The sequence below is a fragment of the Tupaia chinensis genome, unplaced genomic scaffold (genome assembly GCF_000334495.1).
Source record: "Tupaia chinensis unplaced genomic scaffold, TupChi_1.0 Scaffold148378_1, whole genome shotgun sequence".
Classification (NCBI taxonomy): Eukaryota; Metazoa; Chordata; class Mammalia; order Scandentia; family Tupaiidae; genus Tupaia; species Tupaia belangeri.
The window spans coordinates 48547-65620 of NW_006208228.1; the positions used below are offsets into that span (position 1 = coordinate 48547).

At 41.6% G+C, this 17074-nt stretch overlaps 1 protein-coding gene across 1 annotated transcript in view; it reads right to left on the reverse strand.

Annotated features, from left to right (window-relative positions):
- Positions 1-17074, reverse strand: part of LOC102479195 (contactin-associated protein-like 3) — a 215268-nt gene that overhangs the window by 488 nt on the left and 197706 nt on the right. The window contains 2 exon segments of the mRNA XM_027769064.1: positions 8906-8993; positions 10052-10185. Coding sequence (XP_027624865.1) covers positions 8906-8993; positions 10052-10185 — 222 coding nt within the window.

Here is a 17074-nt window from a genome sequence, read left to right on the forward strand (position 1 = left end):
AAGGGGCACGCGGGGAAGTCCGCGCGCCTCGCCCCTCCGCGTGTCGGGATCCGAGCCCGGGGGCTCTGCGGGAGAAGAGGGGACACTGGGTTAGGGCGCGGGCGCCGAGGACCCGCCAGGACGCCGCGTTCGCACGGCGCGCACCCGCCCCGCTCTTAGCCCTCTCCGGCTTGCAGAGTAGCGGGCGCATCGCTGTGGCTTTGTGAGGACAGGCGGGCGGTGACCTCGGGCGCAGACCAGGGAGTCCTCGGCCGCCTGCTTCCGGGAGGTTACCGTTCAATGCATCTGGACGGGACCGGGCCAGTCCTCCCGCGGGTCTAGGGACCTGCCTCCGTTCGAGGACACCTGCGGCTCCCTGCGACCTTCTAGGCGTCGTCAGTCTTGATGGTCCTCAAGGCCCAGGAGAGGGCCTGTCCCTGACGGAGGGCGGCGCCCCCCTTCCCCACTACCTCACGCCCTGCAGCCTTGTTTCATCGACCCTGGTTATTAGGAGACCCAAGCAGAGCAAAGGTCGTCCCGCAACATCCACTGAGTCCTGGCGCCGATTCTGGCCTGTGCTGGGCCAGCTCCTGCTCCTGTCCTGTCCTGCCCTCCCGTTTGTTCAGTGGGCATGAATCTGAACACGAGGCTGCCGGATGTAACACGGCCAGAGTGTTATCTACTGGGCCGCTCCGCTCCCTGCCCTGCTCCTTCTGTCACCAAAGGGCACGTTGACCTTTTCCTGGAGTAGCTGCCCTTCACCAGCTGGCTTCCACAGGCTGGGCAGCGCTAAGGACTGACGCGGCTAGCACGTTCCGCTTGAGCTCAGGGCCCTGTAGTTTTGTTGTTTTATACCTGGGGAGTTAGATGTGTGATGTGAGATGGGGACTGGATCCAGGCATGAGTTCTCAGTAAGCTGCTCTTCCTTCTCTGTTAGTACCTTCAGGGTACATTCCTGATTGCTAGCCCGGAGGGGCAGACACTAGGTCACATGCTTTAAGGAATACAGTGCATACATACAAGGGGCGGCAAAAGGTTGGGAGACATTAAATTACCAGTTTATTTTGGTACAGAAACATCTTGCAATCCATGCATTGGTTTTTCAGGATAGGCCCCATGACCTTTTTGAAAAACCCTCTGATATATTCCGTGTTTTCTCTGAGTTCACGCAAAATCCCAGCTCTGATCCACTTTCTCCTGGTGCTGTTATTAATCTCTCAAGACAACCTTTTTTCCTTTGAAAAATTTTAGTTTTTGAGAGCACTTCTCATTTGTCTCCATTTCCTGATAATACACTGTAAACTATAGGAAATAATTTGGTTGGATTTGCATAATGGGCTCAACACTGTGCAAAGTGGAAGGCTGTTTGGAAGCCAAGCCGGGATCCACACCTGTGGCTGGCCATCTGGCTTCCAGCCTGCGGGGCACTCGGTTTACTCCTGTGCCACATGGCTGGGCCTCATTTTTTGACTGAAGTACTAATCTCAAGTAATTATCTACTGTTTTCCTTACAAAGGATATGTGGTTAATATTTAATCTCAATTCTTTTGTTGTTATCACAGCATATACCTAAGTGTCAGATAAATGATAAACTGGGTGAAGTTGCCACCCATTCTTAATAGCACAATATTATTCCATCATTTTTGGATTCCACTATTAAAAAAGACTGATCCCCAATCATCGTCTTTTCATTGTAGGAACTTCTGCCTAGAAAATGTGGAAGATTTTTCTCTGTGGCTTTGTAATTCAGGAATTTTATTAGAATTTTTCCAGATGTATCTTTTCTCATCAAAATTGATCTTTTCAGTCTACAATTTGAGTTTTCTTCTAGCTCAAACTGTCCAATTTTCAGTTACATAATTATTGTCTTTCCTTCTAATTCTCTCTCTGGATCTCTGATTATTCGTGTGAGCTTTCCTATGTTTGATTTCCACATGTCTCTAATTTTCCCTCCTTTCTGTCTCTATAATCTTTTGGCTCTGTGGCTTGAGGCATTTCATCTACATGATATTCCAGATCACAATTTATTGGATAGTGATGATTTTCTCCTTCAGATCACCCAGTGAAATTTGGAAAAATCAACTAATTTTAATTCCATATGTGTCACTGTTTCAGTTTCCTTGTGTTCCAAATTTCATCCTAGTTTTGTCTCCTTCAGGGGTCTGTTCTTGTGTAAGAGTATTTGTTGTGTTCCTCCTCCCTCTCCCTCCCTCCTCCCTCCTCCTCCCTCCTCCTCCCAACCCCTTCCTCCCACCATCGCTGCTAGGCTCCCCCAGTGAGGACTACTTACTCCTTTACTACCCTGCCTACTGGGACCCGTTGGCTGGGCATCTGATATGACACATGGGTCATATGGAAGGGGCAGCTTCCCTGGAATCATACAGAAAGCTACAGGCAGACGGACCCCAACAAAGTGCCTGGAGAGTCTCTAGTCCTCCCTCCACGAGTGGTATGGTCACCAGGAGCCGTGTGGACTTCCTCCTTTAGTCCTGAGTGCTCTGCCAGCCACGCTTCCCCTAGGACCCATGGACTTCACTGCCCACCCTACCAGTCTGCTATGTTTTCAGCCCTCAGGGCAAAGTCCCCACCAAAGTCCCCACCACAACTCTCCTATTCATATCCCTCAGCTTCTTCCTGCCTGCTGGGCTGGACTCAGGGCTCCTTAGTTCAGGAGCACAAGTGGGTTGAGTTGGGAGTGGAGGCAAACCACCACTTCTCAGAACTGAATCCACGCACAGTTAGCATCAGAATTAATAGAACACTGCTTAGAAAGACAAAGAGTGTAAACGTCTTTCTGAAATTCCATCATTAAGGACCCTTCCTTTTGACTCAAAGCTTTTCTTGTCATTAAAGCTAGAGAAGAGGGGCCAGTGGCACCACGGTAACACAACTGACCCACTGGGAAGATCTTGCTTTCACAGCCTGGGGCATCACTGTGCATGCTGAGCACACGTGCAAGTGCCTGTGGTCCAGGCTCATTGAGGCTGGAGCGGATCAGGGAGAAGAAACCCTGCTGGGCTGCCTCTGTCTTCCTCTCTCTCATGGAAGAAATGAATGGATACACTTTTTTAAAAGTAGAAAAAGGTAGGAAGCCATAGGAGAATGCTTGGTGCATTATTAGTGACTGACACATCAGGATGGGAGTGAGTGACATCTCGAGAACACCGGCATATCAACAGGAAGCAGGAGGAGAGCACACAGGATCCCCTGGGCAACGAGGGGACTGAAAAGTGGTTTTTCAGTGGCCACAGGGTGGGCTGAGGGTGAAGTTCACTTCTGTTGCGGCTTGGAAAAGAACTTCAAGTCACTTTAAATAAAATACAAACTTAATCGTTTTATCTTTTAGGATTGTTCTATGGTGGGCCAGCAGGTGGTGTATAGGTTAAGGTGCTGGATCCTACATGCTGGTGGAGCAGTTCGAGTCCTGGACTCAACAGCTTGAAAATCATGCCAGGATGATGGACATGAGTGCCCAAAATCCCACGGGGAGAGTGGAGTAGAAGGGACTGAGGCATGGCCATCCCCCTGGAGGGTGCTTTCTCACCTTCCCTCCGTCTCTCTCTGGTGAGTGCATGCATCCTATAGAAAAAACGAAAACAAAATCTTGTTCTAGGTAAGAAATTTAAAAAACACAACCAAATATCTAACATGTTGCCTGGGACACAAACTCTCCACTGTCTCAGAGGCTCGGTAGTGCTGCTTTTCTGTGGTGTAAGATGTGTGCATTCCAACCTGTGTGAGAGCGTTTGACCTTGTGAGGAACAAGCACTTCTAAGAAAAGGTCTGAAATGAAAAGGCAGTTGCGAAGATTAGAAGTGTGTGTGGGAAGAGCTCTAAGCTACCCACAATAAGAAGGGTTTCCAACAGGTGTGGGCATTAAGCATGGGAGCAATTAGAAGAGACATTTCCAAGATTCTCTGAGGCTCTCGTCAGAAACTAAAAATCAAGAAACAAAAGTGAATGATTCATGGATTTCAGGAAGCAATGAAGAGCACCCTTCTCTCCCTGGTATAATTATAAGGGTAATCCAAGATGCATATTGGCTGTTTAAAACAGCAGCAACAATAATACCTTCTGGAAAATAAAGCAAAATACACGACAATAGCAAAAGGGTGAGAGAGGACATGAAGTGGAAATAAAATGTGCTAAGGTCTTCAAGTGATTTGCAAAGTGTGTATTTTAAGTAGTATGTGGTAAGTCAAGGATGTATATTTAAATCGATAGTAACTGATAAAAAGCGCAATGAAGTACTATTATAAAGCTGCCATCGGAGATTAACAGCCCCAAATACACAGCATCCATATGAGAACAGATAAACAAATTGTGTTGTATTCAGACAGCGGTGGAGGTGAGTGAACTACTGCTACATGTGATGGCATGAAGGAATGCTGACAGAGGTAGGCCGGTCATCCAAGCACTGTGGGGCATGCGCAATTCAAGGCTCAGACAACAGTGAACAACAGAGACCCTGTCATGTGTATCTGCTGTAACCATCAAAATGTTTTTTTATCCAGCGGTTACAACTCAGTGTCTGACTGCAAGGCATTTAAGATGTAGCATGCCAGGACATCCTGTGCTCTACTCGCAGTATTTAGTCAGTTAGCAGCTGTGAAGTCCGCCTGCTATGCACTTCATCCTCTGTAAGGCCTTGACAAACAGCAGTGTACTCTCCCTCCCATTCACAACTTCTGCCTTTACATTACTCTGAGCTCTAAGACTTGAGTACACACCAGGCAGGGTAACATGGATACTGTCCTCAGAAAACTGCCCTCAACCCTGGCCCAAACGAACTTGTACTTTGCTTCCTTTGCCTCAGTATTCTCTTAGGTTGACAATGTTTGAAACAGTCTACTTGTTTGCTGCTCTTAGCTCATGGTCCTGTTCAAAGTTGGGACATGAGCTTACCCAGCCTCCTCTTGCCATACCCTGGCTCGGAATCAGTGGTTTTGGCCCTGGTCCCTTCTGGTTCTTTCCTATCGCTTCCTTCAAACCCTGTTCATGAGTGAGCTTGTTCACACCTTCCAGTAAATGTGCAATTATAGCTCACTGTTGTCGCTCTCCCCGAATGCACATACCCATAAAGAGGCATGGGAAATGAATATCCATGTTTTTCTTATCATTGAGATACAGCTCACATAATGTAAAATTTACCCCTTTTAACTGAGCAGTTCAATGGGCTTTTAGTCTGCTTACAAAGCTGTAAAACCAAGGAACCAGCAGTTAGAGTAATGGTTATGTCACTGGACTCCCATGTAGTTGACCGCGGTTCGCGTCCCGGATCCAGTGGCTTAAAACTCACGCCGGGCGCGTGTGCATGCGTGCCCAAGATCCTGAGAGGAGAACGGAGGAGAAGGGATTGCCTTACAGCCATAGTTTAACCATGCATTTTCTGTCTTGTTTCTGATATGAGGGAGAAGACTCCCAGCCATCCAACATTGAGTGCGATATTATCTGTGGATGCCTTTTATCACGTGAGGCTATGTCCTTCTACTCCTAGACTGTCTGGCATTTTTAACTATAAAAGTACCTTGACATTTTTTTTCACATTTTTGTTGTATCCACTGAGGTGAACATGTGTTTGTCCTTTATTCTATTAATATGATGTATTACGATGATTGATTTTCATCTTGAACAAACTTTGTATTCCTGGGATAAATCTCACTCGGTCATAGAGTATAATAATGTTATAAATTGCTGGGACTAGCAGTTAGCGTAATGGCTATATTGCTGGACTCCCATGTAGTCGACCGTGGTTCGCGTCCTGGACCCAGTGGCTTGAAACTCACGCCGGGCACGTGTGCGTACATGCCCAAGATCCCAAGAGGAGAATGGAGGAAAAGGGATTGCGGTGTGGCCATCCCCCCGGGGGGTGATTTCTCGCTTTCTGTCTCTCCATCTCTGTCTGTCTGGTGAGTACAAGCGCCCTATAGCAAAAACCTCTCCAAAAAAAAAAAATGTTATAAATTGCTAGGTTAGATTTGCTAGTGCTTTGTTGAGGGAGGAAAAGAGGATGTTAATTAGAAGGTTTTGTTTTCTCACAAGTTAATATATAGAGGATTAATAGCACAGAATTGAAGCTGTTAGTATTTTTATTCCAGAATGATATATTCAAAAGCATGTCTCTTGGACTGTAAAAATCAACTTAGCAATTACGTTTATAGTCTGAAGCAATTGAGTTTAATAAAATAATAAATATTCATTTACTGTCTACCTGGATGCATATATCTTGAATCAAAGACTAATAAAACTTTTCATGTTTCTGATAACTTTATTTTAAAATGGCTGTTTTCTGGCTCTTCTGTTATATTAAGATAATTTAGCAAATAAAAGACTACAATTTTGTGTTTGGATTGGAGAGTATAAGCTGAGTTTCATTAACTTAAAGTAAAAGAAGCCAACAGACTAAGAAAGGAATCATTAATTTTACAGTTGTTCTAAACTATGACACGTTATCCAGCACTTCTTTCTTTTTTTTTTTTTCTTTTTTGAGAGATTTTCACTGTAGGGCACGTGCGCTCACCAGACAGACAGAGACAGACATAGAGACAGAAAGCGAGAAATCACCCCCCAGGGGGATGGTCACGCCGCAATCCCTTCTCCTCCATTCTCCTCTCAGGATCTTGGGCATGCACACACACTTGCCCGGCGTGAGTTTTAAGCCACCGGGTCTGGGACGTAAACCGCGGTCGACTACGTGGGAGTCCAGCAACATAGCCATTGCACTAACTGCTGGTTCCCTAGCACTTATTTCTTCATTAATTTTTAAGTTAACAAAAATTGTGTATATTTATCATGAAAAAACATGGTGTTTTGAAATATGTGTGCATTGTGGAATGACTTAAGTTGAGCTAATCAACACATGCATTACCTCACACACTTATAACTTTTTTGTGCTGACAATACTTAAAATCTCTCAGTGATTTACAAGGATACAATAGTTAGTTAACTATAGTCACCATGTTCTTAAACTTATTCCTCCTATCTGGCTGAATAACCTACTTGGTTAAATTTATTCCTAAGTATTTAATTCTTTAGCTATTGTAATTGTTATCTTTATTTCTACTTGGGATAACTCATTAGTGTACAGAAACACAACTGTTGTTGTATGTTGTTTTTGTTTTTTAATCTAATAGCTTCACTGAATTCATTGATCAGTTTACAGTATTTATAGCGGAATTCTTAGAGTTTTCTAAATATACGATCATATCATCTAGAAATATGGTTTATTTCTTCAATTTGTTTTTCTAACTCTTTCTGGTTGCCTATACTTTGCCACTTTTACATAGAATTTAAAAGTCTACCAATATGAAAACAGGGACGTCCAGACATGCCAAGGAAACACAGCCAGTCCACGGGAGACTAGGGCACTGTGCTGTTAAGAGCAACCACCATTTTCCAAGATGGAATGTGAAACAACCACTATCGTTTCTACTTGCCTTCACTAGCCCGATCATTGTTTCCCCACTCACAGAAGCACCTGCAGCACGAGCTGCTTCTCCTGCCTGTTCTCCTAAGGCCCATGCGTGTCCCCACCGGAAGGGGCAGTAACGCTGCAGATCCACACCTCAGGCACTAACTAGACTACACGAGAACTGCACACGGCACCGAGCTGCCGCATCTGCACCCTTCGCACCACGTGTCTCACAGGGCTCTTGTAGCTGCTCTGGCTGAGCTTTCCACGGCCACTTTTCCCAACGATGACAGCACCCCGAGTGAGCACTCAGGTCGCAACCTTTCCTCGGCTTAGAAAGTGCGAAGTCACAATTCATTGCCATCATGTTTGAAAGCCTTGGCGGCTGTAAGTTACTGGCTTCTCAACATATTTTGAACATCCATTCACAATCTCCCCTAACAGTCTAGAACTGTGCTGTTATCTACGAGAGGTAGAAGAAATGACCAAAATAATTAATGGCTAAGAAAGTAATAAAGACACCATCAATTATTTAGCACAAAGAGACCCAAGGGTGTGTAAGTACGAGACAAAAAATAATACACGGGCCACAAGAGGATTTTCCCCAAGTAACTTAGATATCACTTGATGTATAGTTTACAAGAGGAAGAGAAATAACTTTTACAATTTTTATTTAAATTTAATTCTTGTTAAAAGGAAAAAAATTAAAAAGACATAAAAATGTGATGCCTAAATAGTACAGGATAATTCTACTCTAGCGCACTGATGGAAGATAAGTGGCAGCCAGAACGCATGTCCGAAGGGTATCTGGGCTGTGGTTTTGCAAGGATCACTAGCAGCTCAGGATGTACCTCACCTCAATGCACAGGCAAAGTAGGACCCAGGCCATAGCTCAAAGTGTATTCACTTGCTTAAAAAAAACAGTTAAAAATCTTTATCATTCCTTTAACTTAAATATAGTTTTTTTAAAAAAGGTTTGTTTATTTATTTCTTCCATCAGAGAATGAGAGAGAGAGCACACCCCAATAGGGTCTTGGAGCTACAAACCACAGCCTAGCCTCTGCCAGTCCAGGATAAGCTAAGCATGCTTGGTGTACTGAGGGAGGCCTCCAGACACGGACCGGGAACCTTCCCCTGTGCGTCGGCCTCACAGTGTACCGTGTTTTAGCACTGCGCCTCTGCCTGCCTCTACATTTACTCTTACTATTAAGTGATTTCTATATTTGACCCAATTTCAGCTTTCCTGAATTGTTAAAAAAAATTAAGTTTCTAATATTGGCTTGACTGCCAAGGGAGAGGGCATGTGTGGAAGCCTTTTCAAGGAGAGTTCTGGCTCATGTTGTGCTTCCATGCACACTCACTTGTGTCTTTCTACCTTGATTATCACTCACTGGGAAACTGTGAAAGCGACAAGGAGCGCTGTCAGCAGGACAAATGCTTCCCACACCTGTAACTTAGCACTTTAGTTACACATCACGGTGGGGGGTGGGAGGTGGGGGCCATTCTTCCACTTACCTAAAATCTTCCCCAACATGAGGGATTTGACAGCATTGAATTCTGTCCCTGATGACAGGATGGCTTGTCTTCTTGCATTCTGGTTAACCTTTTAAATGTCCCAAAGATGTGAACATTGAAATGGCAAGCAATTTTGGTGGCAGGAGGATGGAAATCAAAGGGAGGCAAGAAAAATGATAAAAGGATGCTACATGTTAGGACCATCACAAAGGTTAAAGAAACCAACTTCACCCAAACAACAGATGATTTAGACAGGAAAAAACTGTAACAACTTCTCTAATACCGCAGCTCCCACTCCACCCCACTGTCTAGCCTTTCTTCCTCTACCTTTCGTGCCCACAACTGGTCAATCCACAGAGACACAACAAGCTATTTCAACCCCAAAGCTTGTATAAAGGTTCCTCTTTAAAACCCAGTGACAATGCATCATTTAAATACTGTGATATGAGGCTAGCAGGTGGCATGGTGCTGGACTCCCACATGGCTGACCGTGGCTTCAGTCTTGGACACAGCAGCTTGAAACTCACAGTGAGTGGCTGTGTGTGCCCCAAATCCCTGGAGGAGAATGGATGAGAAGGGATTGTGGTATGGCAACTCTCCCTAGGGGATGACTTCTCACTTTCCCTCTCACTGACTCTGTCTCTCCACGAGTGCATGTGCCTTATGACAACAACCTTTGAAAATACATACATACATGCATACATACATACGTACACACTATGATACTGTAAAAAGCTGTATTCCCATTTTAAACAAGATCTTGGCTTTTTTCTTTGTGTTGAAATCACCGCAACATGTGTAAGAACAGATGTATTTGGTGGGAATGAATTACACTGGGATATCACCAGTAGTCACTGTGATCAATCAGACATTTCCCTACCAACTAAATAAAGGAAAACCAATGAGGATAGCTAGATGTTTTAAATAGTCAAATGTGAATAATATTGTTGACAATCTCACTGTTAAATAAGCACTGCCAAGCAATACAAAATTCCTTGGCTATGTTTTATATCTACAAGACTTCTAGAAGAACAGTACTGAATGTGTTTCTTCTTTATGAGGATTTACTACCAAAATGTTGCTTCAGCCACACAGTCTAAGAATCACCGTTTCAAGGATGCCACTGTGGCTGAGTCACTGTCTTACCTCCACAGAGACCACTGCCGCTTCTCGGTCAATCTTCACTTGGTGAAGATGCCCATCTGCCAGGTTTTTAAAACTGAAGTTGAAGACATCAGGTTCTTTGTGTTTGTCTAGCTTATATCTGATCTGCAGACTTCCTAAAGAATGAAAAAGTGACATTTTTTAACTAAAGCAGAATTTTATTAAAACCTGCCAATACAGGGTCTAAAGCACATTTTGTTTTTACATATTTCATATAATTAGAATCTGCAGAGCACCGACTTGGATCGACTTGGGTGTACCAACATTCACTTTTCCTGAAATAGTAATAATTTATGTTCCATTCCAGGGCCCAACTGTAAATCTAAATCCAATCACCTCCATTTTAAAAGTCAAGATGACCTCTCTTTCTCTCTCACTCTATCCCTCTCTGGACAAATTAAAAATAAATGGATAAATGGATAAAGTTAAATGGGATAATCCTTTTTTTTAAAAAAGTCAAGATGAAATGAATTATAATAAGCAGCTTCTTTTCCCAGTTCTCCCATTTTCATGTACTAAAGAATAAAAGTGTAAGTTATTATATTATATATTATAATTATTATTCATTTTTAAATTTATATTTAATCACTGCATATCTTCACATCATACAAAATGGTTTTTCTCAGCATGAATACAGTGTATATTATTCAAATTAGAGGTATTACCATGTACATTATCATCAACAGATAACTTTTTATTTTTGTTTCTGTTAAATGTATTTTACCCTTGATTCCCTTTCTTCCACTCCATTATCCATCCCCTCCTAAACTGTTTCTAGTATCTTCAGTTGCTCTCCTTGTTATTATACCTTCCAATCTTTCAATTTCTTCCACAGAGTGCAGACATTTGGTATATATTAAGTGGATACATACAATGCCTGCCTTTCATAGTATTGTTTGCTTCATTTAGCATTAAATCTTCCATATTTGTCTACTTTGTCTCAAATGTCAAGGTCTCATTGTTCTTTATGGCTGAGCAGTATTCCATAGGATATATGTGCCACATTTTTCCAATCCATTCATCTGATCTTGCCCATTTGGGCTGACTTGTGTCTTAGCAATTGTGAATAATGCTGCAATGAACATGGTATGCAAGTGTTTTTCCAACTGAGGGTTTTCCTATCTTCTGAGTAGATACCCAGCAGTGGAATTACAGGTCAAATGGTAGTTCTATTTGTAGGTTTTTTAAGGAACCTCCAAGTTGTTTCCCACAGTGGCTGTACTAATTTATATTCCCACCAACAGTGTAGGAGAGTTCCCATTTCCCTTTTCATCACAGCCTCACCAGCCTTTATTCTTTATTTTTTAAATCTTAGCCATTCTGAGCCAACTTAGGTGTTGTCTCATCATGGTTTTGATTTGCATTTCCCTTACAAGAGATGTTGAGGGACCAGCAGATGGTTTAATGGTTATGTCACTGGGCTCCCACATATTTGATCGCTGTTCGAGTCCCGGACCTGGTGGCTTCAAATTCACACTGGGCGCATGTGCGAACATGCCCCAGATCCTGAGAGAAGAATGGAGGAGAAGGGATGTAGGCATGACCATCTCTCTTGGGAGGTGATTTCTCACTTTCAATCTCTCTCTCTCTCTGGTGAGCAAATGTGCCTTATAGCAAAAATCTCTCTAGACAAAAAAAAGCTATAGATTTTTGTACTACTATGTTGGTTTTGTATCCTGTTACTTACTGTATTCATCTATCACTTCCAGGAGTTTTTTTTCTGTGTATTCTTTTGGGCTTTCTGTTTATATAATCATATCATCTGCAAATAGAGATAATTTCACTTCTGTTCCCATTTAAATGTCTTTTATTTTACTGTTGTCTGATTGCATTGACAAAGACTTCCTGTACTGTGTTGAAAAGCAGCGGAGAAAGGGGGCAACCTTTTCTTGTACCAGTTTTCAGTGGAAAAGCTTTTCTCCATTCAGTATGGTGTCAGCTATGGGCTTGTCATATATATGGCTTTTATTTTCTTAAGAAATGTCCCTTCTATGCTGATTTTGCTGAGAGTCTTAATCATGAAGGGATGTTGTGTTTTATCAAATGCTTTTCTGTATCATTAATATAACCATATTATATCTTTTCTTCTATCAATGTGATGTATTACATTTGTTGCTTTGCATATGTTGAACCACCCCTGGGATAAAGCCTACTTGGTCGTGGTAATCTTTTTAATGTGTTGTTAGATATGATTTGGTAGTATCTTGGTGAGAATTTTTGCATCTGTATTTATCATGGATATTGGTCTGGAGATTTCTTTTTTCATTCTGTCCTTGGCTATGTGTGGGATCAGGGTGATGGAAGCTTCATAGGATGAATTTGGGAAGGTTCCTTCCTTTTGAATCTTTAGAAATAATTTGAGAAGGGAACCAGCAGTTAGCGTAATGGCTATGTCGCTGGACTCCCATGTAGTCAACCGCAGTTCGCGTCCTGGACCTGGTGGCTTAAAACTCACATCGGGCGCATGTGCGTGCGTGCCCAAGATCCCGAGAGGAGAATGGAGGAGAAGGGATTGCAGCGTGACCATTCCCCCGGGGGATGATTTCTCGCTTTCTGTCTCTATGTCTCTCTCTGTCTGTCTGGCGAGTGCATGCGCCCTATAGTGAAAACCTCTCAAAAAAAAAAAAAAAAAAAAGAAAGAAAGAAAGAAAGAATGAATGAATTTGAGAAGAACTGGGGTTAGTTCTTTAAATGTTTTGTAGAATTCAAACGTAAAGCTATTGGGACCTGTGCTCGTCTTTGTTGTAAGACTATTTATTACTGTTTTGACCTCATTGCTTGTTATTGGTTTATTCAGGCTTTCCATGTCTTTCTGGTTCAACCTTTGTAGATTATATATGTCCCCAAATTTGTTAATCTCATCTAGGTTTTTCTGTTTGTTGGTACATAGTAACTCATACTATTCCCTCATGATCATTTGTATTTCTGTTATGTCTGTTGTAATATTGCCTGTCTCACTGCTGATTTTATTTATCTCATTCTCTCTGTTCTTCTCTTGACTTAGTCTAGCTACCAGTGTGTCAATTTTGTTTATCTTTTCAAAGAACTAGTTTGACTTCATTTATTTTCTGTATAGTTCATTTATTCTCTATTTCATTTCTTTATGCTCTAATCATCATTATTTTTCTCCTGATGTTTTGGGGATTTTTTGTTTGCTTTTAGATCCCTGAGGTGTGCTGTGAGTTTATTTGCCACTTTTCTATTTTTTTCCTTGTAAGCACTAATTACTATAAACTTCCTTCTAAGGACTGCTTTTTCTGTGTCTTGTAAGTTATGAAAATGTGTGTGTTCATTACTATTGGTTTCAATGAATCTTTCAATTTTAGTCTTAATTTCTTCAGTGATTGTAAAGTCATGCTGGAGTACGTTGTTTAGTTCCCATGTTTGTATGTATTCCCAAGGGTTCTTCTATAGTTGAGTTCAAGTTTAATTCCACTGTGACCAGAAAAAATGCTGGGTATACCTTTTACACATTAGAACTTGTAAAGACCTGTTTTATGTCTTATCATGTGGACTATCTCTAAAATGTTACATGTAGGAGTGACAAGAATGTGTATTTAGTGGATGTTGGGTGAACCGTTCTATTGATATACAACCAATTCATTTGGTTTTGGATTGTTTGGCTGCTGTACCTCTTTGTTTGTTGTTTGTCTAGATGATTTGTCCATAGGAGACAGTGGAGTGCTGAGATCCTCAGTGATGAGTGTGCTGCAGCCTCTCTCTCTCTCTTTTTAGATCTAGCAGTCTTTCTTTAAGGTATTTAGGTGCTCCGGTGTTGGGTGCATAGATATTTATATGTGTTATATCTTCTTGGTGGATTTGCTGCTCTAGTACTATGTAGTGTCCCTCTTTGTCTCTTCTTACAATTTTTGTCTTGTAGTCTGTTTTGTCTGATATCAGTATCATAACTCCAGCCTTCTTTTGGTTTCTGTTTGCGTGGAGTATCTTTTTCCAGCCCTTCACTTTCAGTCTATGTCTTATCAGAGAAAGTGTTTTCTTGTAGGTAGCAGACAATGCTCCTGATATTTTTATCCATTCAGCCAGTCTGTGTCTTTGCATTGAAGAATTTAATCTATCAACAATGAATATTATTATCAGTATTTGTGGATGTACCCCAGTCATTTTGTTAGTCATTTTCTTTGTTATTTTGTGTTTTATTATTTCTATTTTTCTCTTTTTAGTTTTCCTGATAAAGTCCTCCCTTCAGTACTTCTTGAAGAGTTGGCCTACCTTTTGTATATTTTTTCAGTTTTTGCTTATCTGAAAATGTTTTTATTTCTCCTTCCCATTTGAAGGATAATCTTGCTGGGTATACTTGGGTATTCTTGGTTGAAATCATTTTTCTTTCAGCATTTGAGTCTTCCCATTCTTTCCTTGCCTGTATCATTCCAGTTGACAGATCTGATGTTAGCCTGATAGGATAGCCTTTGTATTTAACTGGATGCTTCATTCTTGCCATTTTTAGAATTTTGTCTCTGTCTTTGATTTTTACCAATCTATGATGTGCCATGGAGAGAATATGATGTAGATTGTTTTCTGTTCTTCAGGTTTTCTGGATTTGAATGTCTTTGTTTCTCTATATTCGGAAAGCTTTCAGGTGGTATTTCATGAAAGAGGTTTTCTATGCCTTCACCAGCTTCTTAGTCTTTTGTAATTCCCATTATATGGATATTTGGGCATTTAATGATGTCTAGTATTTCCTGTATACTAATTTTTTTTCATTATTTTTCATGGTTTGGATTAAGTGAGACTTTGTCTTTCATATCAGAGATTCTTCTGCATGGTCCAATCTGATATTGATGTTCTGAAGGGAGAGTTTGATTTTCTTTCATTGTATCCTTCATCTCCAGGAGTTATGTTTAATTTTTCTTTAGGTTGTCTATATCTTTATGGAATTCTTCCTTCCGATCATAGACTGCTTTTTCTAATATCCTGGAGTTGGCCGTCTATTTTTTCTCACATCTCATTGAGTTTTGCTATGATGAATATTCTGAATTTTATTTCTATCTTTTCTGTAATTTTTTTGTTTTGTTTTGTTTTGCTTTTTTCATTGTTGGTGAGGAGGTGCTGTGTTCTTTTGAAGAAGATGTACTTTCTGATTTTCTCCTACTTCTTGAGGCTCTACTTTGTTTTCTAGGCATCTGTTGAGGCACTCACTTTTCCCCACTGACCTGGGGGTAGGTTTCTGGGGCTGTATGCTTGTGCACTTCTCTGTGGTATACTTTAGCTCCACACCAGTTTCCCTCTCATTTCCATAACTTTCTAATTCTGATGTGGCTAAGCACTGACTTACGAATCTTTAGGTATTAGGTAAGTGGTACGTGGGCCCATTGATCCTGTCCCTCCCTGGCTCTAGGCCCTGCAGAGGGTCGGGCTGGCAATGGAAGACCACCATTATTATTATTCTAACTTTGTCAGAGAGCAGTACTCTCACCAGAGGGACACAAAGAGACTGAGGGAGAAGGAGGGGAAAAGCAACTCCCAATGAGGCATGCTCAGACCATAACCCTTCCCCCCCATTTTTCCATCTTGTCAGAATTTTAGGCACACACATGTATCCAGCACATTATTCAAGCCCCTGGTACAAAGATTAGAACCATGTGGGATCTAGTTCCCTTAACCATTAGGCCACTGGGCTGGCCTGACTCTAAGCAATTATTAATGTGATATTGATATTACTAAATGGCAAAACCTCAAGCAATAATGTATTAACACCTAGTTTCTACAAACATAACATCTTTTAATATAAACTATTGTAACACTTTTAAATGTATTTCTTTCATTTGTATAATTAACTTGTTTAACTTTTTTTTTAAGATAGACATTTCTTTTTTTTTTTTTTTTTTTTTGAGAGGTTTTTGCTATAGGGCACATGTGCTTGCCAGAAAGACAGAGAGAGACAGGGAGACAGAAAGTGAGAAATCGCCCCATAGGGGAGATGACCATGCTGCAATCCCTTCTCCTCTATTCTCTTCTCTTGATCTTGGGCACACACACACACGTGCCTGACGCGAGTTTAAGCCTCCAGGTCTGGATCTCGAACTGCAGTCGGCTACATGGGAGTCCAGCGACATAGCCATTACACTAACTGCTGGTCCCCTTAAGATAGACTTTTGCTATAGGGTGTATGCACCTGCTGGAGAGACAGAAAGAGAGAAATCATCCTCTGGCGGGATGGTCACACTGCAATCTCTTCTCCTCCATTTTCCTTTTAGGATTTTGGGTACACACGCACACATGCCCCATGTGAGTTTGAAGCTACCAGGTCCAAGACTCGAACCACAGTCAAGTACATGAGAGTCCAGCGATGTAACCATTTCACCACCTGGTTCTGTATGATTTTTTTTTCTTTGCACAACCAGGATTTTACCCCCAATATTTCTACCATATTGAAGAAACAGAGAAAAGAGAGAAGTGAGTGGTTTGCTACCACATCCAAATCTCTGGATCCACACAGTTCTCGTCTTCACAGAGCATCCATCCCATAACACTAGCACTGCCTGTTACAGATCCTATCAATCAGAGATGTGGGGTGGCTTTTCCAGAGGTTTAATTTCTTCCCTCCTGTGCTTTTGAACTTGAGTTAAAGGTAGTTTTGTTCTCCAACTATAGAAGCCGGCGAACATTCGGGAGGGTGTGCGTTGGGTAAGTCTTAATCCACTTTAGTTTTTCAAGTAGACATCAGGGGAGTGACTTCTCAACTACTGTTAATAAAGAACAACCATGCTTATCTAATATATGTGGATATTGGATTTTATGTGGTTTAAGCACTTCTTTACTTTGCTTAGAGGAGGAACTATTTTTCAGATATAAAATGAGGTATCTTACTTGAAAATGAACTGGCAAACTAATCTTGTTTGTTCATGTACAGAAAGGACGGTTTCCTCACAGTTTCACACCAAATACTTACAAGGACCAAACTTTTGTGAGAAAAAGACATCTTAAGTTAATCACTGAAGTGTTCACTTTTGTGACAAACATTTGTGGGTGTACTGAAAGATAAAC